This window comes from Saccostrea cucullata, unplaced genomic scaffold (assembly GCF_032062105.1).
Source record: "Saccostrea cucullata isolate Sc308-1 unplaced genomic scaffold, CSIRO_AGI_Scuc_v1 ctg1701, whole genome shotgun sequence".
Lineage (NCBI taxonomy): Eukaryota > Metazoa > Mollusca > Bivalvia > Ostreida > Ostreidae > Saccostrea > Saccostrea cuccullata.
Window position 1 is genome coordinate 82,311 of NW_026925207.1, and position 27,657 is coordinate 109,967.

Below are 27,657 nucleotides of genomic sequence, written 5' to 3' on the forward strand. Positions count from 1 at the left end.
AACAAAGGAAATTATACAATGAGACCAATTTTTAAACAAGAGGCCCAGGGGCCACAGCGCTCACCTGAGCACATCGGGCTTGAATTTACTACCCCCCCCCCCCTTCCAGGCGTTCATCATTTGAACAAACTAGAATCTACACTACCTATGATTCCATATAAATATCACTAATCATAGCTTTGAAGTACTTGAAAAGAAGATTTTAAAAGGTTTCCCTATATATCCCTATGTAAAACTTGGGTCGGCCATTTTGGCCCCATCCTATCCCCAGGGCCGGGGGTCATGATTTGAACAAACTTGAATCTACACTACCTGAGGATGATTCCACATGAGTTTCATCTTTCCTGGCCCACTGGTAATTGAGAATGATTCTTAAAGATATTTCCTATATATTCCTATGTAAAACTTGGGTCGGCCATTTTGGCCTAACCCTTGCCCCGGGGGTCATGATTTGAACAAACTAGAATCTACACTACCTGTGGATGATTCCACATGAGTTTCATCTTTCCTGGCCCACTGGTTCTGGAGAAGATTTTTAAAGATTTTTCCTATATACATGTATTCCTATGTAAAACTTGGGTCAGCCATTTTGGCCCCACCCTTGCCCCGGGGGTCATGATTTGAACAAACTTGAATCTACACTACCTGAGGATGCTTCCACATGAGTTTCATCTTTCCTGGCCCACTGGTTCTGGAGAAGAAGATTTTTAAAGATTTTTCCTATATATTCCTATGTAAAACTTGGGTCGGCCATTTTGGCCCCACCCTTGCCCCGGGGGTCATGATTTGAACAAACTTGAATCTACACTACCTGAGGATGATTCCACATGAGTTTCATCTTTCCTGGCCCACTGGTTCTGGAGAAGAAGATTTTCAAAGTTTTTTCCTATATATTCCTATGTAAAACTTGGGTCGGCCATTTTGGCCCCACCCTTGCCCCGGGGGTCATGATTTGAACAAACTTGAATCTACACTACCTGAGGATGATTCCACTTGAGTTTTATCTTTCCTGGCCCAGCGGTTTTGGAGAAGAAGATTTTTTAAAAATGCCATTAATTTTTAACAAATTCATGATTATCTCCCCTTGGAAAAGGGCGTGGCCCTTCATTTGAACAAACTTGAATCCCCTTTACCCAAGGATACTTTGTAGCAAGTTTGGTTGAAAATGGCCCAGTGGTTCTTGAGAAGAAGATGAAAATGTGAAAAGTTTACAACGACGACAACGAAAACAACGACAACAACGACTACAAGGACAACAACAGACAACGGACAAATTTTGATCAGAAAAGCTCACTTGAGCCTTTGGCTCAGGTGAGCTAAAAATAAATGTCAAGTATTATAAAAAAAAATTAATGAATGGGCATTGTTCATCTACGAACTTTTCCAACAACCCTTGTACATTCCACGGAATGTGGCTGACGTTGATTTTGGACGTGAAAGTCAGTTTTGTTTTCATTTTGCAGAGATGGAGTCTAAATAACATTTTTTTCTGTCGTACACCAGTGATTCATCAATATTGACAAGTCTTTTGGACAGAATTTGTGAAAATATTGGCAGTGTTACAAGTAGAATATGGACATATTATTTAGAGATAAAGATTTCAATATTTGTGCGTTTTGATTTTTTATATACTCTCTGCAGCTGTAAATTTAAAATAAGTAATTTGTTCAAAGTTTAAAAGTAACGGACACTTTATGATTTGGATAAGGGCAATTTCAGCTCATCGCTTATTCAACGTAAGTTTCTATGTTTTATTGTCCTAATCGAATCCAAAATCTCTAAACAGTTACTCCACATGAAAGTATATTAATAAAGAGTGATATATGGTAAGTTTCTCAATTTGCCCCTTAAAATGGATATCTTAATTTTACTTTATATATAGCTTTAATTTGTACATCTATATATGCAATCTTTATTGGTCATTTTCATTTTGATCAAAATGCTGTTATTGTAGAAAAATGACATCATAAAAACCACGTTTTCCCGCCATTTTAGCATATTTTGTATAAAACTGCTTATTTTCAAGCAGTTTTTCTTTCAGAAAATATAGAGCGCAGCCTAGAACACGATTTATATTTTTACCAAAGATGTATCTATTCAATACTAATTAGTGACAGAAAAATTATGCATGTTCTACACTGCGCTTGTTTTCCATATGAATTTGATGAATTATATGGCTTTGTCATTCTTGAGAAGAAAATTTTTAAAGAATTTAATTTCCAATATATTTCTATGTAAAACTTTGGTCGGCCATTTTGGCCCCACCCTACCCCCGTGGGTCATGATTTGAACAAACTTGAATCTACACTACCCGAGGATGTTACCCCATAAGTTTCATTTTTCCTGGCACAGTGGTTCTTGAGAAGAAGATTTTTAAAGAATTTTCCTATATATTTCTATGTAAAACTTTGGTCGGCCATTTTGGCACAGCCCTACCCCCGGGGGTCATGATTTGAACAAACTTGAATCTACACTACCTGAGGATGTTACCCCATAAGTTTCATCTTTCCTGGCACGGTGGTTCTTGAGCAGAAGAAATTTTAAAACATGCCTCCAAAATTTCATTAATTCCCAATTATCTCTCCTTGAATGAGGGCCCTTCATTTAAACAAACTTGAATCCCTTCACCCAAAGATGCTTTGTGGCAAGTTCGGTTGAAATTGGCCCAGCAGTTCTTGAGAAGAAGTCGAAAATGTGAAAAGTTTACAGACAGGCAAACAGTTGGACAGTTAGACGGACAGATGGACGCGGGACAAAATGTGATCAGAAAAGCTCACTTGAGCCTTCGGCTCAGGTGAGCTAAGAAAGATGCAAAAGTATAAAATACTAGTAAGTCAGAAATGTAACTGACAGGTTCCAAAATTCGGGAAAATATTTTTAAAAGTAAAAGTATTTAATTCTTCATTTAATTATTCATTTAAAAAATAATCTTTAAGTGGGAAAGATACATGTAAACACTGCCAAAGTAGTTTCGGCTGCGAACTCTAGATTCAATTGATGCAGTTATCAGAAGAATTTTTTATCCAATCAGAATCAAGTATTTTATAGACAAGAGATGTTTGTAAAACACTTATGCCCCCCTCTTCCCAAATTGGAATTTTTCTAGGTCCAAGGGGCATAACTCTGCCGTAAATGGTGTGATTGTACCCAAAACAGAACTTGACCTAGATATTTACCTGATAAACCTATATACTAAATTTTCATTTCAGTATGTGCAACAGTTGTGAAGAAAATGAACCGAAACTAAATGGACCAACAGACAGACCGACGGACAGCAGCAAAGCAAATATGCCCTCCCTTCTTCGAAGGAGGGCATAATAAAAATAAATGATTTAAACTTCTTAGGACTGAAAAAAATATTTGTAAGTGTTTGCACTTATCGTATTGAATGTGCATTGGTTTATATATTTATGCTCCCTGTGAATTCTTCAGGAAATCAGAAGGATATGGAAATAACGAACAGTATTCAATCTCAACGTCCATTAAACAATATACAAAATAAGAGCAGAGCAAACACGGACCTCCGAAACATCAGAGGTGGGATCAGGTGCCATAACGTCGAAATCTTCATTCATGAAAAATCAAGGCTACGCATTGCCGACAGTGATAAATGGATTTCATCAACTCGGTGGGAAATTTGAGCGATGATGTTGCGATCGTAGCTAAGTGTAGAGTTAAACACTTCAATAATTATGTTGTGATGCCATTAAACTGCAGAAATATACGGAATATACCGAAAGCCAAATATTGAAACATGAACAGAAGGGTTAGTCCATGCCTGGAATGGACTAAAACTTCTGCGCATGTGTGACAACAATCTTAGAACATAGAAGCCCTTTCCCAATATAAACATATTTAACAAAAACACAATTAACAAACAAACAACACAAATAACACGAAACATGCATAGAAACATAACTTTCCTTGATAAAGTTAAAAATATAACCAACTTGTGCAGTTTCTGCAACAAAAATTCAAATTTAATTGAAATCTATGTCAAGTAATTATTCTGAGTTAAAATAATTAATACAGTGGCTTCCACTTAATCCGATAGGTGTTAAACGAATATTTCAGCTATTTCAATATAATATCAGAGCAGTCAGCACAAAACCACTTTCTTATATATTTTTTATGCGCCCGGATCAATAGATCCCGGGCGTATATTGTTTTTGTCCTGTCTGTCTGTTTATCTGTTTGTCTTTCTGTCTGTTGTCAACTTTAACCTTCACCATAACTTTTGAACCATAAGAGATACAGACTTCATATTTGGTATGCATAATCCACTAATAAAGTTCTTTCAAATGATTCAAGGTCAATGACCTTGTGACCTTGACTGTGACCTATATGCTAAAAATAGTTTTTTCCACTGTTTGTCATAACTTTTGAACCATAGGAGATACGTACTTCATATATGCTATACTTACTCCATTAATAAAGTCCTTTCAAATGACCTCAAGGTCAATGACCTTGTTATCTTGCCTGTAACCAATATGCTAAAAATAGATTTTTTGAACTTTGTTGCCCCGGGCGCATAGTGTTTCACAACCACATCTTGTTTAATAAGTTCTTCTGATTATCTGATGAGAAAATATCAGAATTTCGTTTTACCTGATACAAAAATTTGGACCAAACAAGATGTGTTTATGAAACACTATGCGCCCGGTGGCAACAAAGTTCAAAAATCTATTTTTAGCATATTGGTCACAGTCAAGGTCATAAGGTCATTCACCTTGGTGTAATTTGAAAGAATTCAATCGGTGGAGTATGCATACCAAATATGAAGTCCCTATCTGTTATGGTTCAAAAGTTATGACAAACAGTTGAAAAAGCTATTTTTAGCATATATATAGGTCACAATCAAGGTCACAAGGTCATTGACCTTGTCGTCGTTTGAAAGGACTTTATTAGTGGAGTAAGTGTACCAAATATGAAGTCCCTATCTCTTATGGTTCAAAAGTTATGGCGAAGGTTAAAGTTGACAACAGACAGACAGACAAACAAATAAACAGATAGGACAAAAACAATACACGCCCGGGATCTATCCATCCGGGCACATAAAAATAGTATTTTTTGATAATTGTGAACTTTTGGCCCAGTGGTTCTTGAGAAGAAGATGAAAATGTGAAAAGTTTACGACAACAACGACAGACAACGGACAAATTTTGATCAGAAAAGCTCACCTGAGCCGAATTGTTCACACCTCTCAAATTATTAGTCATTATTGTAAAAACAGTAATTGTTAAGCCAATGGGAGTAAAGAACAGGTAAATTTGTTATTTTAAATTTAAAAATCTGGCTATTATGATGATTAGCTTGGGTTTAAATTATTTTTTCAGTGATGTATGAGGGTCGTTCAATAAGTAATGTGATACACAGTATATCATAATAAATGTTGAATATTTTTTATTTTTTCATATTTGAAAAAATCTATTAAAGATCTCCTAAACACAGAAAACCCCACAAATTTCCTAGTGTCTTCGCAAAGAAATTCATTTTTAAAGTTAGCATGGTCACTACACTGAGCTGAAAACTGTTTATAAATGATATCTGCCAAGAAGATGAAAATAAGAGCGTATTTGAAAATTGCACTTTTACATAAATCACTGCAAACCTCATATTTAAGATATGATTTTTATAAGTAGAAAAAATTATCTTTAACGCTGTATACTTTTCAGATGGATTCAATAATTCAGAAGAAAAAACAAGAGTTCAAATATAACAGTCAATGTGGTCAATTGAAATTTGTGGGGACAATAAAAAAATATCGACTTAATGTGTCACATGAAATTTGAAAATGCTATATTTAAATTGAAAGACATCGTTAACATATAGTTTAGGTACTAAACATTTAATTGTCACATCATTTTGTAGAACACGGCTCAACTCCAATATAAGGATAAAGTAGTACTTTGACTGAACAATATTAACATATTCATGCATCACTATATATTAAAGTAATACCGTATAATCCCTATTAACCGCCCCGGGCACTTAGAAAATTGAGGAAAGGGGGAGGTTAATTTATATTCTTGCAAAAATTTTGAATGTCATATTCTAACTTCAAGAAATCATTTGAAAAAAAAACAAATAACAGAGAACCACTTAAAACTGTCTAACCTACCTTTAAATTACAATTATCCACCCAAATTATGCTATAAAAAGTATATGATTCTGTCATTTCCCCACTTCGAAATTAGGGAATAGACAACAAGGAGAACAAATTTTGAACTTGTATTTTTAACTTTCACTTTCAGAAATACATAATTAGGTCGTTCTAAAAATCTTTTACTTTCAAGAATATCTTATGTATGAGTTACCTAATAACAAAATTTCATTTTCACTTTCTTCATTATGGCTGACTTTTGATACGATTTTGGATGATTTTGATCACTGTAAAGGGGGCCCTTATTTCCTTACAATTGAAAAAGACCCAGAGGGGGCGCTTATAGGGGTAGGGGCTGTTAATAGGGATTATACGGTATAGTAAATATTTCTACATTTCACACATGGATTTACTGTCAACCAGGGACAGGTCGACGGTTGACAGTTGACACTTTCCATATGATATACTGTCATCCGGGGACAGGTCAACGGTTGACAGTTGACACTTTTCATATTATCTACTGTCAACCGGCTGACACTTCCCTGTGTTATAGTGTCAACCAGGGACAGGTCGACGGTTGACAGTTGACACTTTTCCTATTATCTACTGTCGACTGGGGACAGGTCGACGGTTGACAGTTGACACTTTGCATATGTTCTATTGTCGACTGGTGACAACAAACCTAATCACAGGTATTAATGCGAGACTAACCCTAATCACAGCTATTAATGTGAAACTAACCCTAATCACAACTTTTAATGCGAGACTAACCCTAATCACAACTATTAATGTGAAACTAACCCTAATCACAGCTATTTATGCAAGACTAACCCTAATCACAACTTTTAATGCGAGACTAACCCTAATCCCAGTTCTGAATGCGAGACTAACCAACTGTCAACTGTCTCCGGTCGACAGTAGAAATGGTTAAATGACAACTGTCAACTGTCCCCGGTCGACAGTAGAAATGATTAAATGTCAACTGTCCCAGGTCGACAGTAGAACCGAATCACTACTTTTATATAAATACAAGCTTCCGCATAGGGACTACATACCCTTATATTGGAGTTAACAAAGGAACAACATATATAACAACATTTCAATCAGATAGGTGCCCTATTTCTCACAAATGCCCAAGAGAGAACATTTGTTAAATGTGCCAACTGTTTATTTAAAAACAAATGTTTAAACAAAATTGAAGAATTGATAAACTTGCTTAATGTATGACAAAACATGTGAGCACTTTTTATAGCCATAAAATATGATTAATGATAAAAAAAAATGAGGAATCAAAGAAAAGGGTGTCATTCAATTATGATAAAGAGAAGTAATGGCTCCAAATGTTTTATTAGTTTCATACATCAAAATGAAGGACTAGCAATGGCAAGTTTTATCTTCAAATTGCACAAAGGAAAGTTGAACTGATTTCCTGCAAAGGAAGTCCAAAATTTGGTGACAAGGGTATATTTTTCTTGTGCCTGACAACGCAGCTGCATATATATGCTTTAGAAAAATAAATAGATTTCGAAGAAAAGAAAGCATAGAGGACTTTTCTATCACCATATTAGCTTAATCGCAGACACTGTGAGATCTTTTCATACCTAAAACACATGAAAACAATCAAAGGAAGATTGCTCTTTGTCAGATATTTAATGAGAAATTATATTCATCAGTGTCTTTGGGGCATCCCTAAAGATGAGGATTTCTGTTCATGGATACAAAGAGACTTAATACATGCGTAAAGGGTAACAGGAAATGGCTTGAGAGATTGAAACTATTAAGTATATGTATTTGCGTACTTTTCTTACTTTTAGATGACATATGTTGCATTATTTACTGAACGACCCTCGTACTTGATAATTATGATAATTGTTTTCTATTTTTTCCAAAGTTAGTTTTTAATTATTGAACATATTAGCTTGTGTAAGACATTGAAATGCATCATAGTTACAGGACTTGTCACAAACAGTATGGAATACATAAACATATTAAAGAAACAAATAAAACAAAACAATTTAAAATTTTTGTTTAATATTGATGTACAATTTATCTGGAAAAAAAAATCATTATTTTCAGTGAAGTTTTCTCTCAGATAATATTGACCACATGAAGTTGCCCACAAAGATTTTAAGAAATGTGATCTTTCAACAACATATCTGAATACTGAAGTTAGCGATAGCTGTGGACACTGTTTCCTAAAAAAAAAAACCCTTCTGAAATGAGTCATTTTGACGGTCTTTTAGCTTAAAATGTAAAAAAAAATTCAAAATTAATAATGTCATATCTGCAGAATGGTCCTCCTTCATGTCATATTCTTTCAAGAATTATCACACTCATATACTTACCTCATATTTATGCCAATTTCAAAACATTTGAAACAAGAGGCCCATGGGCCTTATTGGTCACCTGAGTATTGTGTAACAACTTTCAAACAATTAAATTTGGTTCGTGTTTTAAACCTGAGGCCATGAAATTCAAATTCACAATTTTGAAAGAGGCACCATTGCTTATCATAATTAAAAATACTCTACTTACTAAATACCCAGAGGTTGCTCAGAGTTACAAAGAGAAAATGTTCTTCCACTTTATAACCAGTTGTGCACCTCACCCCAAAAGAACCACTGACCCTGGGGTCACAATTTTGCACATTTTATCATAAAATGGTTGATTAATACCAAAGAGCAGGTTTCAATGCATTTAATTTATTTTTCAGACTATGTAACCCCCCTCCCCCTCTGGGCATAAAAACAATCATTTTACTAGATGCACCTTTCTTCATCATAAATATATATACTTGGATCATTGGCATAAAATTCACAATTTTGGAAAAGGCACTCTTGCTTATGTGCTTAGTTAGTTTATTCAATACTCAGAAGCAGAGAAGAAGATTTTCAAAGAATAAATGCATTTTCACTATATAATCAATAGAGCTCCGCCCTAACACCAGAACCCCTGACCCTGGGGCCATAAAATTCACTAATCTGGAAGAGGCACTCTTGCTCATCATAACTATGTGCTTAGTTAGTTTAGGCGTACCAAATAAATATGTTTGTTTACGGTTACCCGATCGACCCTAATTTTAATCGCCGACCCAAACTTTTTTTTTCGGGAAGTTACTGGCCGGTCAATTTAACTTTTACATTCATCTTTGAAATCGAAATTGATAGTACAGAAACAAAACTAGTAAGTTCAATTTCTACATCAACGAGTTCATTGCAATTTGCTTACCATTGCGTGGCAGTTGCAGGGGTGTGCAACTAGCATTGCCCAACACCCGGAGCTACCGTTTTTTTGGGGGTAGTAAAAATAAAAATTATGCATGTAAATACATGAGAAACACAAACGATATTTTCACTCATTGTTTTGCTATTTAATTTCCAACTAATGAGAATTTCCAGGCAGCATGCTCCTACTGCTCTTAAATCACTTTAATCTCATCCATTTTGCAGTACTACCTGACTTATTTACTTAAAAAATGATCGTTTTTTCCTAATCCGAATTTCCTCCATTCCTCTGTTAATGGTAAATACATGCAGATATCTCTTTCAATTATATACGATCCCCAAATCAAATGATAGCTAAGTGTTATGAGATTAAACTTTAAAATATATCAATTATACTTATTGGTTTGAAATGAAAATAAAATGATTTTTGCTTCATTTTAGATAAGCTAGAGTAGTGCAATATGTTCAGAAAAGAAAAGATAATTTCTTAAAAGTTTTAAACTTCAACTTTAAAAGGAATGGCTTAAGACCCTAGCTTTCTCAACTATGAACTTTTTAAAATATTAGTTTTTACAGTTTTTTGCCCCAATATTTGGACTGGTCACTTTTAACTTCGGACTAATAACTTTATTGTTGTTACAAGCCTGTGGGTTAGTACTTGATTTTTTTTTTTAATTGCACACCCCTGAGTTGTAAGGCATTTGAAAGATTATATTGTCTACCACCCATATTACAAGCCCAAACAAAATTAAGGCACGGTACAATGGTGAAACTGTTTTGTAATTCAACCAATTCATGTGAATTTGTGTATTAAAAAAATTCAATAAAATTAAAAAAAATTCCTACCTACAGACCCTATTTTATTTCAGCATGTAACAGACTTAATAAACAGTAAACAAAGTTATTTTTTTGTTTGGCCTTATTCAATACACAGAAGCAGAGAAGAAGATTTTCAAAGAATAAATGCATTTTCACTATATAATCAATAGAGCCCCGCCCTTACACCAGAACCCTTGACCCTGGGGCCATAAAATTCACTGATCTGAAAGAGGCACTCTTGCTCATCATAACTATGTACTTAGTTAGTTTATTTAATACCCAGAAGCAGAGAAGAAGATTTTCAAAGAACAAAATGCATGTTCACTATATAATCTATAGAGCCCCACCCTAACACCAGAACCCCTGACCCTGGGGCCATAAAATTCACAAATCTGGAAGAGGCACTCTTGCTCTTCATAACTATGTACTTAGTTAGTTTATTTAATACCCAGAAGCAGAGAAGAAGATTTTCAAAGAATAAATGCATTTTCACTATATAATCTATAGAGCCCCGCCCTAGCACCAGAACTTCTGACCCTGGGGCCATAAAATTCACAAATCTGGAAGAGGCACTGCACTCTTGATCATCATAACTATGTACTTACTTAGTTTATTTAATACTCAGAAGCAGAGAAGAAGATTTTCAAAGAAATAATCCATTTTCATTATATAATCTATATAGCCCCGCCCTAGCACTAGAACCCCTGACCCTGAGGCCATGAATTTCACAATTTTGGTAGAGGACTCAATGCTCATTACATTCATGATAACAGTTTGCCTGCTTGATGTCCAGGAGTAAAGAAGAAAATTTTTAAAGATTGCAATAAATTTAGTGGTTTTGGCCCCACCCCTCAGGCCCCAGGGCGCGGGGACCATGAAATTCACAATTTTTGTTCCCCTTCACCCATAGATGCTGTATACCAAATTTGGTTGAAATTGCTTCAATGGTTTCAGAGAAGAAGCCGAAAATGTTCAAAATGTTAACACACGGCGCATGACACACGACGCACGATGACGGACGAAAACGGATAGCAATAGGTCACCTGAGTTACTCAGGTGACCTGAAAATTTACATTTTTAGGGCACAAAAAAGCCAAAACCATACCTTCTTTTCACAATTTCTTAATTATCTCCCCCAAAAAGAGGAAGCAGCACTTCCTGAAAATAAATATAAATCCCATTCTCCAGTGATGCTTTGTGGCATTTGGATGAAATGGCCCAGTGATTCTTGAGAAGAAGTTGAAAAAGTGAAAAGTTTACAGACTACAGATGACAGATGGATGTTGGACACTCTTCGAACTTAGAAGCTCACGTGAACCTTCACCTCAGTTGAGCTGAAAAGTGTTTTTAAAATTAAGTAAGCAGACAAAAACAGCTTTTATATTTCAAACAACTATTCTCAGCCTCAGGTTATCCTGCAACACTCATGAAAATGTGGACTTTATTTCTTTAATTATCTTTCTATGCATCATAAAAATCTTAAAATTACTTCTTACTAAAATTTAATGCTGAATTTTAAGGACAGTGCTAAATTTGTGTCACTAAAAATTCCATTTAACAGTGAACAAAGTTTGATATTTGTCAAGCAAAGGTTTTCAGGATTTTGAATGATCAATATCTTTCCTATGTCCATTGACATTTGGGCTAGTGACCTTAAATTCAATTAGTCATATACTTGTTAAAGGGATAAGTTTATGTCTGCTAAGCAAAGGTTATAAAGACATATTGAATGAACAATACCTTACTATATCCAAGATGTCTAGCACCGTTTATCCCATGTACATTGACCTTGTGACCTCAGAACCTACAGTGGTTATCTTCCCCTTACCAGTGTGCCATCTACATTAGTGGTGTTACTATTGTTTTGTTAATACTGTGAAATCACAAATTTTCGTGGGGGTTTAACTTTCATTGTTTTCGAGGTATGACAAAACCCAAGAATTCATGTCCACCACGTAATGTAAAATGTTACATACATAAGTACTGATTTATCGTTGATCCATGAAATCAAATCCCTACAAACCAAGAGATTTTCCTCAAACCACGAAAATTTGACCCCACGAAAATATGTGATTTTACAGTAAATGTCAGAAAAATTAGAACACTGTGAATTTCTTGAAAACTGTGCTAACACCAGCAATAGGCGCCTCGTTTATCTAAATTTTAAACATATATTTGCTATGCTATGTATTTTAAAGCTTTAGAACACATTGAAAAAAAAATATACCGTATAATCCTTATTAACTGCCCCGGGCGCTTGGAAAATTATGAAAAGGGGGCAGTTATTTTGGTATTCTTTTTTTGTAATATTCAATATATATTACCCTCAAAAAAATATTTTGTAAAAAAAAAAAAATAAATTTAAATAATCTCCAAAATGTATTTTAAATGAAGATAATCTACCCAAATTATGCTAAATGAATCATTTTCCACAAAGAAATTGGATAAAAAAACTAGTTTTATTTTCACTTCCTTCAAATTTTGGTAGACTTTTGATATGATTCTTGATAATTTTAATCAATGTACAGGGGGGGGGGGGGGGGGCAAGGACCAACCTAGGGGGCGACTGAGGCGAAATAGTCGCTTTTGGGCTCCAAACTTCGCCGTACTTTATCTTGAAAGCGAAGTTTAAGTCGCCTTAACATTTGCAACCCCTTTATCAAAAATCTATTAAGAAACATGGTTTCAGTAGTTGATAAATCTTGTTTTATTACTGCTGAATTAAACAACACAGCAGGACACTTGCACCTGTTTCGCTGCTAATGACCAATGCATCGAATACTCTGTCGGAACTCCTCTAGATTTTACACTTAATTGTTACAAGTTATGCACAACCAGACGCAAAACAGCTGGTCAGCTATTGATTCATGCCAAAATTATGTTTCAGATCTTTTTATTACCAAATAATTAATGAATACAGACATATTTTCTTTGTGGAGTTATCACTGTTTAAGAAATTACAATAGGGTTCAATCAGCATGCAGTACGTAGTACATCAAAACTTTTTCAGAAAACAAAAAAAATGAAAACACATTTTGAAAAGAAAATAACAAAATTATTACTATGCAATGAGCATAAAAATTTAAAATTAAAAGATAGAATTTAAAGTTAACTGTGCATATTATGCAAGAAATGAAAAAAAAAGTTGTTTTTTTTTTTTTTGTTTTTTTTTTTTGCTAGATGTACCTTGTACTTGAAAAAAAAATTCAGATCTTTTTCTCTTTTTTATATTTTTTTTACTAGAATGTCAATACAGAAAAAAAGTATTGAAATGTATTTTAAGTTTTTAACAATGAAATATTTCCATTTTTTAAGTTTGTTAAAATTTTAAAGATTTATAATGATCATTGAGCTCTGCGCACGCTAAAGAGTCTCCCTACATTTCAAAACTTCTCCCTAAATTTCTCTGAGGGAGAAGTAAAGTCTCCCTAAATTTTGGCTCTAGGTTGGTCCCTGGGGGGGGGCTTTTTTCCTGACAATTGAAAAAGACCTAAGGGGGTGCTTACAAGGGCAGGGGAGGTTAATAGGGATTACACGGTATATAGGCTTTTAAAGAAGCAAAAGAGTAATCTGGATGATCTAATTTCCATCAGGTGAAAAACGAAGCGCCACCAGTAAAATGCCATTAGTAAAATTGGATTACCTCAACTTTACCAAAAATCTGAAAAGAAACAAATACTTGAATGCTCTCCTGGACTACTACTATTTAAATCTGTGAAGGGTAAAAGAAGAGGAACTGTTGATGTAATTATGATGTAATTAGAGCTTAAATGAGTAAGTTTATTAAAGGAGAATTTTTTTTTGGTTTCCTTACCTGGATCATGTAGATAACTTATTCAATATATTTTCAAAAATCTAAAAATTAATTTCTGCCTTTATACTGATGAGTTAAAATTATTCCATGAGCTTATGACACAAAGTCCCGGGGTCCATATAATGCTCACCTGGGTAACCATGGCCCTTCTGTAGAATCTGATAAGTGTAAACAAGCTTAAATGCCCGTCAAATATTGTTCAATTAACACACACAGTTAAGAGTGCAAGAAAACCATGTCAATCTTCATACAAAGACTTAAATAATTTTTCCATTTCTTATGTTTCATGTAAAGGGTGTTAAGAAAGTTCATTCCTCATTTTTCTTTTTTTTTTGAAAAGAAATAAGATGAGAAGATATTTACAATTTGTGATATTTCATGTTTACAGAGTCCATTCTTGCTACTAATAACAACAGATAGTCTGCTCAGAAAAATTAGGGATGACGTATATATTTGTGACATATATCAAGCACACAAGTCAAAACATCCTTTCAAATACTATGCAAAAATTATCAAGTTGGTGAAAATTTTAAAAATGACAAACCTATTCTTTTGAAAAAAGTGTTCTTTCATTCTTATACCTACACTCATAAGCTTGTCTAATTCAAAATAAGCTATTAAGAAACAAAAGTAATTTACACTTTATTTTCACTCAAAATAACCAAAATTTTTATCATTTGACTGCTTTAAAGATGTCATAATTAATTTCATATGGAAGATTGATTGATTGATTGTATACTGTTTAACGTCCCTCTCCAGAATATTTCACTGATATGGAGACGTCACCATTGCCGGTGAAGGACTGCAAATCTAGGCCTATGCTCGGCACTCAGGGCCATTGAGCAGGGAGGGATCTTTATCGTGCCACACCTGCTGTGACATGGGGCCTCGGTTTATACAGTCTCATCCGAAGGACCGCCCCATTTAGTCACTTTTTACAACAAGCAAGGGGGTGCGGAGGACTTATTCTAACCCGGATCCCCACGGGGATCAAATGGAAGAAAAATCCTATAACTTTCTGCTAGAAATGAATTGCTATAAATATAAAGACACTCTTGTGATTTTGTCAGACTTGAAAATTCATCTCTTTAGTTGAGCACTACTTTGAAATTTTTGAAAATATTTTATCAAGTAATGAACTTTCTTAACACCCTTTACATACACCTCCTGTGGTTTAACTATATACAGTAGAGAACCGCTATTGCGGTGACGGTTTATATATGATAGAACGCTTATTACATTGTAAATTCAAAGCACAAAACCATTTCTTAACAAAACTATACAAAAAAGAACTGTTTATTATGTTGTCCAAAAACTCGAGGTCTCAGTATTACGATGTAAGAATTCTGTCAAAATTTTTTTCACTTCGTGTTTATTCAGTGTTGATTGCTGGTAGACACTTAATGAGACACTAAATAAACATTGGAACACCTGTGCTTTGAGAGAGTGATAACTTACAGGGCAGTTAGGTGATAAGTGACGCTTGATTGCACCCACCTGGACTGTTCTAGGGAGCCCAGCAGATTTGGAGACGTGCCAAAGCCATTGTTAAGCAATTATATTATATATAACTCATAAATCTAGCTTCTTCGTTATCTATCGCTGTAATTTTTAAAAAAAAATTCTTTTATTCTTTATTTCATACTTAGTTTTATAAATTAATTGAATAAATAAATGCATGGTTATATTTAATATTATGCTGCACACAGGTACACATAATGTGTAATTTCGTTTGCAAATAAACTGCGTGAATTAACAGGTTGGGTGTCAAACATAATAAAGGACAAAATTTGAACTCTACTACAAACATTTTAAGAGATTGGGTAGTGGCTTGGGCTACCTCTCAGTTGTCAGCAGAAAAACAAATCGATATAATTGCTGAACTGCTTATTGACCTCTGTTCAGTAATTTAAAAAAAAATTATTTTGACAGATTGCTTGTCTATTTACTTTGATTTTTTTATTTGAATTAAAAAAATTGTTGCTGTTTGTTTAGAAATGACTTTTGATTGAATACAAAGATAAAAAAATAATCAGAATTTTGGTTGTTGTTTATAAAGAAATGACTATGACTACGAAGACATTGAAATTTTCATGAACGCATTATCTGGACAGAAACGAAAGTGAAAGTACATGTTACAGAAAATGGTGGCAATTAAAAGAAGATTGTCGAAGTTTCTATTAAAAATGTGCTCTATGCTTTTACTATGATGGAAAAAGAAGAAATAGCATCATGAAAATAAGTTTTAAAGATAAGTAATCAATGAATTAAGTGTATATCGCATATTGTTTAAGAATTTGAGCATAAAAAAGAGATAGAAGGAGAAAAATACCCCCCCCCCCTACAATAACACGTTTTCCAAACGATGTTTTACTGGATTTTATTGGGAACTTTTATTACGTTGCCCTCGGTATTACGATATTTTACCGTGACAAAGTGAACATCGTAATAACGGGATTCTACTGTATTTTAATTCATGACAGATAATACATCATATGATACAACTTGTCTTAACATAGCTAGGGCACATACAAAAAATGATGTGCCATTACCTTATATACCTAGCACTGATATGTCTTGGTCAGTATTCTGCATTCTAACTAGAATGTTCCAAGAATGCATGTGTTGCCTGCTTTCTAGCTTCATTCAAAATGTAAATAAATCTTAGGCCAAAGTGTTTTTTTTTTGGTTTACGACTCCAAAATCTATAGTTTTTGTTTTTCAATCAATCCAATACATTTTTTGGACACAGAAAATCGTAAGCCAAACACAAGAGGCCCAAGTGCCACATCGCTCACCTGAGCACATCAACTAGGAAAAAGCACATATCAGATCAAAACTGAAAGTTTACTGGGGGAAGGGGGAGGTGGTGAATTTTAACCCCTCTGGGTGTCATGATTTGAACAAAGTAGAATTTACACTACCTGAGGATAATTCCATATAAATAGAAAAATATCACAAATCATGGCTTTGAAGTACTTGAAAGAAGATTTTAAAAGGTTTCCCTATATATCCCAATGTAAAACTTTGGTTGGCCATTTCGGCCCCACCCTAGCCCCGGGGGTCATGATCTGAACAAACTTGAATCTACACTACCTGAGGATGATTCCACAAGAGTTTCATCTTTCCTGGCATAGTGGTTCTTGAGAAGAAGATTTTTAAAGATAGTTCCTATATATTCCTATGTAAATTGATTGATTGTATATTGTTTAACGTCCCTCTTGAGAATTTTTCACTCATGTGGAGACGTCACCGATGCCGGTGAAGGGCTTCAAATTTAGACCTATACTCGGCACTCAGGGCCATTGAGCAGTGAGGGTTCTTTATCGTGCCAACGCCTACCGTGACACGGGACCTACGTTTTTAAGGTCATATCCGAAAGACCCGTGACTTTCACTTCTAGTGCCGAGCGCTTGGCGAAGGAACAGTCACTACCTATGTTTACGTCTTAGGTTTGACGCGGCGCCGCGATCGAGAATCGAACCCGGGCCTCCCGATCACGAAGCGAACGCTCTACCACCAGGCTACCGTGACCGGTATATTCCTATGTAAAACTTTCGTCGGCAATTTTGGCCCCGCCCTAGCCCCAGTTATCATGATTTGAACAAACTTGAATCTACACTACCTAAGGATAATTCCACAAGTGTTTCATCTTTCCTGGCATAGTGGTTCTTGAGAAGAAGATTTTTAAAGATAGTTCCTATATATTCCTATGTAAAACTTTGGTCGGCCATTTTGGCCCCACCCTAGCCCCAGGGGTCATGATTTGAACAAATTTGAATCTACACTAACTGAGGATGATTCCAAATGAGTTTAATCTTTCCGTTCTCAACAGTTCTTGAGAAGAAGATTTTTCCTATATATTCCTATGTAAAATTTTGGTCGGCCATTTTGGCCCCACCCTAGCCCCAGGGGTCATGATTTGAACAAACTTGAACCTACACTACCTGAGGATGATTCCACATAAGTTTCATCTTTCCTGGCCCAGTGGTTCATGAGAAGAAGATTTTTTAAAAATGTTATTAATTTTTCACTAATTCATAATTATCTCCCCTTGGAAGAGGGTGTGGCCCCTCATTTGAACTTGAATTCCCTTTACCCAAGGATACTTTGTGCCAAGTTTGGTTGAAATTGGCCCAGTGGTTCTTGAGAAGAAGATGAAAATGTAAAAAGTTTACGACAACGACAACAACAACCACAGAGGACGGACAAATTTTGATCAGAAAAGCTCACTTGAGCCTTCGGCTCAGGTGAGCTAAAAAATATAAACTTTTGACTAATAGTGACCAGCTTTCTATTTACCAGGTTCCCTAACCCTTAAAGGAATAATTATAATTGAAATTGTTAAAAATATAACTATATTCATCACTTTATTAATACATGTTTCTTACACTCCTTCAAAAAAGATTTCAGCCTGTCTTTATTGCAATAGTCAGTTTACACAATTCATTGTGGAAAACTAATCCTGATGTGTTTTCATAGTATTTGTGTGGTAACTGAATACATTATGAGACATTTAATTATTGTACAAACACAAGCCCATGCTACACCAGTATGGTTATGGCAAGATCTTTTTTGTTACTTTCTCAAATCCATATTTTTGAAAGAAATAAATATTTTTCACAAATCCATAATTTTCTATCTTAAAATGAATAGAATATACTAGGTAAATCTAAAAAGGGATGTAGTTAATCTAATTACTGTAAAAACATATTAACTATCTAAACAATCATTGTTATTTGCGATTGGGAATAGGTAGAATTGAGATTTTTAAAAGCGGGAATAGGTACTAAGTATAAACTTACCAGAATAAAAATTACATATCAGTAAACAACACATTTTTTATAAACTTTCATTTTGAAAAAAGTAATTGAAATGTAATTGAAAAGTAATTTGAAAATACATGACCTTTTTTGAAATGTATTTAAATACATTCAATTACTTGTAATTGAAAGCAAGCTCAAATACAAATGACTTCCAATTACTTTGAAAATGTAATTAATTACGTCCAATTACAATTACTTTATTCAGTTACCCCATACTTGTATACTAGACTATATTATTCATATAATATTGTATCTTCAAGTGTTAGAAAAAACACAAAGGCACTGGATGGCACTAAACAGATTGTAAGGAATGGAAACGGAAAGCAATTAATATACAGAGCACTTGAATCTTTAAGACAGAAATAGTCACAAGATAATATGTTTTTACCTCTACAACACATAAGACTTTCCCTTCCAAACCATAGCATATTATATCTGGTGCTGAAGAAACAATTTCACCCTTGACCTTCATCTTCTTGATAGCAATATCAGGTTGGTGCCTAAAAATAAGTGGAAGAGCAAAGTAAATATGAACAAGAGATGTTTGTAAAACACTTATACCCCCCTCCCCCAAAATTGGAATTTTTCCAAGTTCAAAAGGGCTTAGCTCTGTTAAAAATGGCGTGATTGTACATGTACCCAAATCAGAACTTGACCAAGATAGTCATCTGATAAATCTGTATACCATATTTCATTTTAGTATGTGCAACCTATGCAAAGAAAATGAAAGGAAACAGCAAATAATTGGAATTTTTTTCTAAGTCCAAGGGGCATAGCTCTCTCAAAAATGGTGCGATCGTACCCACGCAGCACAGTTAAGATTACAGTAAGGAGGCGGGGCCTAATTTGTACGGGAAATGTTTACTATGACATCACGCATAATATAAGGTCTTCAAAATACCACAAAATGAAATTATTTGCTATTTCAAACAGCTGGATAGCTGTATACTACATACAAACTTACTATTACATGCAGTTTTGTCGTTTGTTAAATCCCACACAACAGTATATAAACGATGCATCGATCGTAATGCACTTGTCAATGTGACGTCATCTCGCAAAAATGACGCAGTTTTTACACAGTCAGAGGCTGATCAAGTCACATTTTGTACAATGAAAAATGTCTTTTGTTCTCAAATAAAATATTATTTGCAGTAAAATAAAAAACCATTAACTTGGATGCGATGTTTATTATAGTATTATAGTATTTTATTCATAAACTGTATGTGCATTTATCAGACAAGCGATACTGTCGTGTGTTTTTTGTATGCAGATTCATTGAAAAAGTAATGGAAGGACCCTTATAAATCGATTTATTGCAAGGGCATACCCCCAATGTATCTTGTTTAAATTTTACACATAAACTCAAGAAGCATTAAGATATTTAAAAAGTGCTGCGAACCTCTTGAAATCTTGCAAATAAATTAATTATAGCTATATTTAATGTAGTTGACCAGCAAAATATTCAACCTGCCGTCCAACAAATGAAATTTTACCAATTAAAAAAGGGAATCCATATACATGATATAGGGTTCGCAGCACTTTTCACAAACTACATATAGTGTTGAAAAGGATTATAAAATAAACTAAGATTTTTAGCTTGGTTATGCCCTTGCAATATTGAAATTTAAAGATGACCTCTAAACTGCAAGTATAATTGCCAAAGTCATGTGACGTCAACATCACATGACAAGTCTAAATAAAAAATCTAAATGTCCCCAACATGTATATTTAAACCACATTACATTTTTTTTAATATCAGTGAATTCCTAAAAAGATTTGTCCATCCTAATAAAGTATGTATTTTTTATCTTAAAAAATCGCCGATATTTCCATTTGTAACCTTAACTGTGCTGCGATAACAGAACTTGACCTAGGTATTCATGTGATATATCTGTATACCAAATTTCATTTCAGTATCTGCAACGGTTGCAAAGAAAATTAACGGAAACTAAGTGGACCAACAGACCAACCGACAGACAGCAGCAAAGCAATATGCCCTCCCTTCTTTGAAGAGGGGCATAAAAATTATGGTAATCACTTATAAGTTAAATGTATCAGTGAAGTGTACGTCCAGAATAATCAACTAAACAGTAAAAGAACTAGAGCCGAGTAATATATTACAAAATATTGATCATTAAAGAGTTATATATGAAAGACTTTTGGTCCCTCTGAGCCCCTTATTTCAGGAATCAGTCCCTTTTTCTTGATTTCAAATAAAAAGTCTTAAATTCATGAATTTGCAATTAGAAAATGCATTGCTTTTATTCCAATATGCCTTTTCTGCAAAAAAATTGGAGATTTGATAATTTTCCCTGTATATTAACATGATTAATTATAAATAATTTTTAACTCTAAAAATATACTGTGGATAAATTTACATAATTTTGTGGATTCAGAACTACATGTACTTTTATGAGTAGTTTTGATTACTTAAAGTGGCACAGTGACGCACAAAGGGGAAAATTGACAAATGTAATTTCTGTCTGCCCAAGAACGAAAATATTGCAAAATACCCTGGTACTTCTTCCTCCCTATTATACGCGTGCGCAGAAAAGTGTTGAATAAGTTTCCATAGTTACCATGGTCTCAGGTATCCAAAAATGAATATAAGTAGACCAAAAAATTTGATGTAATCTTTTTAAAAAGTTGTTAGAACATATTTCTCACCTTTGCATGCTCCAGTTGAATTTTGTTTACAAGTTTGAGCTAAAAATAAGAGTAGCGTGATCTTGACATATACGAAACAACGAAACGGTAGATACAACCTTTGTTTTTCCGGCACTATATTGTGCAGTCAATTCTTGCAGTTTAATTGTCATATCTTCGCTATATACTAATAATTTTCATAAGTCTTTCTCTGTATGCTACAGATATCTTAAAATTAAGGTATGATTTTGACTCACTGTGCCACTTTAACTGATAATTTTATAAACCTGAGGATCCGACTACCTTAAGGTCGGTCGACGACCTAAAAATATATATATATAATTTTTTCTAAAAAGAACTATATGCAGTATATTGCATATCTTTGCCCCCACAAAAGTCAAATTTTGAAAAATTCTTGATATGTGCTGAATTTTATAAATTGTATGAGAAAATATAAATTAACAGATCATATTATAGTTTCAAAGTAGTTTATTGACAACTTTTGTTTTTATGACGTCACAAACTAGTTCGATTTTTTTTGTCATTTTTTAGAAAGAGGACAAAATGGACAAAATTTCAACAATTTTACCTTTAAAATTTATAGAGCGCAAGTTTGCTCAGTAACAATATTTACATATTTCATTGATACATGTATTATCATTCTACACATAATATCAAAATATTAAGCCTGATCAAATCTGCACTCAGTGATTTTTACTCAAAATATTGATGTAATATATACTTTTTTTCTGTACAAATCATGAAAATTTTAAATTTACGTCATTTTCATGACATCATTTCAAATATATGTTGTCATTGCTAATGAAAATATTCAGTGTTTTGAAGTCAGCATATATTCCCCTGTTTAAGAACAATTAAAGATTTCTCCGTCAAAGTTAGATTTTGGGGGGCAAATATTGGTTATTACCAAATAAAGTTCTTTGTCATTGAAGTATAGGTACTTAAAAAAGTTTCCTCACAAAAAAGTAGGGTACCTTACCAGGCATTTGGCCAAGATGCCATAGTCATATTTCTTATATAGTCCTTAAAGTTAATATTCCAAATGGCCTATAACAAAATTCTACATATACTCAAAGTACAATTAGAAACATTTTTAAAAACAATGTAGAAATCAGAAGAAAATGACAAATATATAATATCACGAGATGCAAAAAATATATATATGAGGAATGTGTCGTCTAACCCTTAGTGAATGAGTATAGTAAATAATGCATATTTACCTGGTGATTATGCCACAGATTTTAAGAAAGTCCTCAAATAAAGTTTGAAAGTTGGATTCTGAGACAGAAGCATTCACTCTAATTCCCTCTCTTAAAACAAGTTCCAATTTTCGTTGAAACTCCTCAAAGCGGCATGAACATCTGTTATTGTCAAACAAAAATATTAAACAATTGCACTTATATGGGCAAGAATTTGTTAATGAAATTTTTGGTGTCAATGTTATTTATCCAGTAAAAAAAACAACAGGCCCAAGGGCCTTGAATTGCTGTTCTGATAAATTGTACAATCAGTCACTTCTTTGAAGCCTCCAACTCTAAGTATCATAAGACCCAAAATGCATCAACTGACAAAGTTTGATAATTCTTAACCAGTTAAGACTGAAGATCTATACAATATAACTATAAAATACAATAGGTCATGGTGACCTACTTTTTTGATTGAAATTATCTGAGACCTTAAGATTCATTAATTGACAAAGAATGATTCCAAGTCAATTGAGATATTCAATACCAGAGAAACGCAGAATATAGCCATAAAATGTCAAAAGTAGATCACTGTGACCTACATTTGGGTCGACATTTTCCGAAGACCTGATGCTGACAAAGTTTGATGATTCTAAGCCAATCAGTACCTGAGATATTCAAAAGTAGGTCACCGTGACCTACTTTTTGGTCGAAATGCTCTGAAAACCTAAGATGCATCTACTGACAAACCCCTGCGAGGTGAAATTCATGATTTCAGGAACTTTTATGAATCGTTCATGAACATTCATGATGTGTTCATGACTGGTTCATGACTGGTTCATAAAGATGGTTCATGAACTTTATTCATGAATATATTCATAAAATGTAGTTCATGAACAAATGATGAATTTATATGAATATTGGTAATTTTCATTTTAAAGACAGAAAAAATGTAGAGTTCAGGGTATCGTGAATGTTCATGAATTTTCATGAAGACTAAAATAATTGACAAAAATGATTGACAGAAAACACTCAATACTCTTATAATACAACTTTTGCATGCAGATGCAATTGTTGAACAAGCCCCTGGTATAATTTATAGTTAATAACATTCTTTCACCATCTGAAAAAAATAAATCATGAAATCTCTAAACATTTCGTGTTTTTATTTGATTTTAATTAAACAAACAGTGCATCACCATTGACAGCATTTTTTTTTTTCAAATTCATTACTTGTGTTTCTTCATAATTTAAATTAAACAGTTATATTCATCATAATGTGCTTTAATTAATGTCGTTTTTCATCACACAACTTTGTTCGACCGAATTTTCTCTAACATCAAACTTTAAACAAGTTGTTGGAAAATGAAACATTCTGGAAAATGAACTTTGTGAGCTTCGTAAAAAACGTTTTATATATATTAACAACTAAAGAATTATATCACTTGTCTGTACTGTACCGTATTATTCCTGGATCGAAACGCTATATACATTTCAATTTTGGTGCACTTAAAATGTCAAAAGTTTCCCTTGCTTCGTGCGTAAATGATAGAGCACAGACTGCAAGGTTGTAAAGTATCTATGACATAATCCACATTCGTATTTTGTAGTTTTAATTCTCCTATGAGTCTTCACAGCTCAGAATATTCTGTCTGAGGGCGAGAGATTGTTATTATCATGTCATAGGGGGCCGCCATACTTGCTATACGAAACTAAAAGTCAATACATGTATAATTTATGACGTAAAAAATTCGAATTCTTCATTGATAAAACTTTTTTTGATATAAAAAATTGTATTTTCAGTGAAAAATTATTCAGATAGTGTTTGTAATTTTATTTTAAACAGAAATCTTGGAAATTCGAAGCTAACGTATTTCTTAGCTCTACCGTACATTTTTGAATAGGCGCAAACTTGAAAACGCGCGAGACGTTGGAAGTGGGAATTTGTAGAGTGGAAGAATCAGTATTTGTGATCTATTATTTGCATAGTTACTGTGCCGTTTTCGTATTGCATAATTTTATTTCGATCGGGTTCAATATTCTGTTTATACTAATTATGGTAGCCATGCGGTTTGCCTGGCGTTTTGGCTGTTAAGTTTGGTGATGTTGGCCTCCCTAAGGAGTAAGTTTTATATTGTTTTACTTGAATTTATATCTAACTTGATCATCTGTATCTAACAGTATTATGCAATATGTTTTATCATGTTTAAATTCTGCAACTACAATGTTTTGTAAAACCGCGCATTTCCAGCATGCGATAGGCATAGGCCAGTTCAGCTCACATGTTAAAGTTACGCATTTAATTTTGTATGATTGCTTATGATTTTGATATTTTGTCAAATTCTTATTATGCTTTTGTAATCTGTAGTTTTTCACCCTCTCACAAGATGTGTCCAATAAACAGTACAGTCACTGATCTTTGTCAACTTTTTAAGAAAATAACAGAATATGAAGAAGGACGACTATATATATAGGATCGATCTACTTCATAACTGGTGAGTGACAAAAAATGGAGGCAATCATTGAGTCAGAAATCTGTCTGTAAATGTTACTGTCTATTTGTAAAATAACAACTAATTAAAGCACAATATGATAAATTAATATGTCTCTTTTTTTAATGCAATTTTTGTCTAACTTTGCTTTGAGTTTGGATCCAACCATATGACATACATTAATTATAGACTGAGACTCAAAACATTCATAAGCCTGATTGATCTGCAAAATGGCGGTCCAAGAAAATAGGCTTAAATTCCACTCAGAATGTTTTAATTTGGAAGTGTCTCTGATGCAAAATTAAATGAAACTAAAATGCAAGAAAATACAAAAAAGTCATGTTTTACAATCATGGGTACTTTCAGAAAATCTTTCTTTTTGAAGGAAAGTGAGAAGCAGTTCACAAATGTTGATGAGCAGAAGACAAGAAACTCTGGCTGCACAAAAATCTGATCTCTTGAAAAAGAAAGAAAAAAAGGAAATGAAAATATGAATGACATTCAATCAAACGATCTAAATGATGAAATTCTGGATATTCCACATGGAGAGACAATAAGGATTTTTGAATTGACCATCTCTGCTCAAACTGCTTGAAAGCACTGAAAACTGTTACCCTGGTGCTGAACAAACTTTTCTCTTAGACTGGAATTAAAAACTGTTCAATTTCTGGCATTAAAACACAATTTGAAACATGCTGAGGAAGGATCCCCTCTCCTTTTGACCAAGTAAGGTTAAACTTTCTGCAAAGAGTTGCATTTGAATTGAATTTTTTTTATACTTTTTATACCAGGAATGAACTACATTACTCATTTACTATGGTTTAGTGAGTCAGAATTGTCTATTTTAAGTTTTTTAACAAAGATTTTGTTGCCATGGTTGGAAAACAAACAACATTTCTGTGAAATCTTTCAAGATGCTGTATTATAAATCATCTACTGTTATTTTTTTAGCATGACTTCATGCATTTTCATGAATAAACATGAATAATAATATTGCATTTTTTGTTTACAAATAAGCAAGAATATTTATGAATGCTTATGGTTCATGAATTTTATTCATTCATGAACATTCCTGAAAAAATTCATCAAATTATTCATGAATAGTTCATGAAGATGCAATGAACTTATTATTGGACATTCTTGAAATGATGAATCTTCATGAATATGACTCTTCATGAATTATTCATGAAAAAAAATATTCATGAATATTCATCAATTTTCTTTCATGAATAAAAATTCATGATTTGAAAATGTCCAATAATAAGTTCATAGGATCTTCATGAACATTTCATGAACATTTCATGAATAAAATTCATGAAAAATTCAAGGAAATTCATGAATTATTCATGATCGTCTCGCAGGGGTAGTTTGATGATTCTAAGCCAATAAGTACCTGAGATATTCAAAAGTAGGTCACCGTGAAAAATAGTTGGTTTTAGGGACTGATACTGTAGCAAATTGAAATTTTCTCTTGGTTTTCCCGGTAGGACCATTGGTTTTCAGAAACTCTGCAGCTGTATTATGTCGCTGTCTGCCTTCGGCAAACATCACAAGCCAGAGCTTTCCCATCACCTCGGGACTAATATTCTGGTATGTTGCTCTTGAAGCCTGGTTACTGTAAATCACTTAATTTTCTCGACACCTTATTTTCGCGAGATAGTCATTGACTTTCTATTAGCAAGATAAAATTTTATCTCGCTAATAAAAAATGAACTTTATACTGCATCAGCCCGCTTGGACGCACTTATTTTACCCCATTCCCTCGATTTTTGCAGATAAATGTTTTGAGAAGGTAAAGACCAAATATTTCAACATATATACAAGGCATTATTCCCTGGGACAACAAGAAATAGTCATTAATCTGTAGGTGGGGGAAAGTGTTGCTATTTCGGACAGGGGTGTTATTTCGGACAGTCAATAAAGAGCTTTATAACTTTTTCTCTTTTGTTATTTATTATGATATTAAAACTTACTTCTGTAGATAATACATTTACAAAATGGTTTACAAAAAAAATCTTTGCATGTGTCAACTCTGGTGCGACTTGTTGCCATAAATAAATAACCTTCACCGACTATGCTGTGGATGACGCTATTATCAGTCTTCAATAAATCTCCATAATCTTATCCGTTTTGCAGAACTACCTGTCAGTACCTGACTTATTTACTTCCAAAAATGATCGTTTTTTTCCTAATCCGAATTTCCTATATTCCTCCGATTATGATAAATATATGCAGCTATATCTTTAAATTACTTACGATCACTCAATCAACTGAAAGATAAGTGTTTTGTGACTCACATAAAATATATTTCTTATTTATTGAATGATTTAAGACAAAAACAAAATTTAATTTCATTCTAAGAGTGCAATGATCAGAAAAAGGCAAGATAATTTATTGAAGTTCATTTTAATTTTATTTCATAATAATTTAAGGGGGCCCTCTACAACGTCACAACATGGCGTACTTCCGTAAAAACGCCATTTTGATCCCAAATGATCAGATACAAATTCACTTAACACCGATAA

General features: G+C 33.6%; 1 protein-coding gene and 1 long non-coding RNA gene across 6 annotated transcripts in view; one reads left to right on the top strand and one right to left on the bottom strand.

The window, feature by feature from the left end:
* Positions 1 to 27,657, bottom strand: part of LOC134268371 (uncharacterized) — an 88,067-nt gene that overhangs the window by 51,525 nt on the left and 8,885 nt on the right. For 3 of the 5 annotated variants that reach the window (XM_062750622.1, XM_062750620.1, XM_062750625.1), the window contains exons 2-4: positions 22,677 to 22,817; positions 19,175 to 19,286; positions 13,790 to 13,807 (exon numbers count right to left, since the gene is read on the bottom strand). In XM_062750622.1, the coding sequence (XP_062606606.1) occupies positions 13,790 to 13,807; positions 19,175 to 19,286; positions 22,677 to 22,817 (271 nt within the window). The remainder of the gene's footprint in view (positions 1 to 13,789; positions 13,808 to 19,174; positions 19,287 to 22,676; positions 22,818 to 27,657) is intronic. The other 2 variants (XM_062750624.1, XM_062750623.1) reach the window with 1 other exon arrangement.
* On the top strand, positions 23,292 to 26,123 carry LOC134268367 (uncharacterized). The gene is made up of 3 exons (XR_009992342.1): positions 23,292 to 24,762; positions 25,009 to 25,135; positions 25,518 to 26,123. It is a non-coding gene; the product is annotated as an uncharacterized LOC134268367 (long non-coding RNA).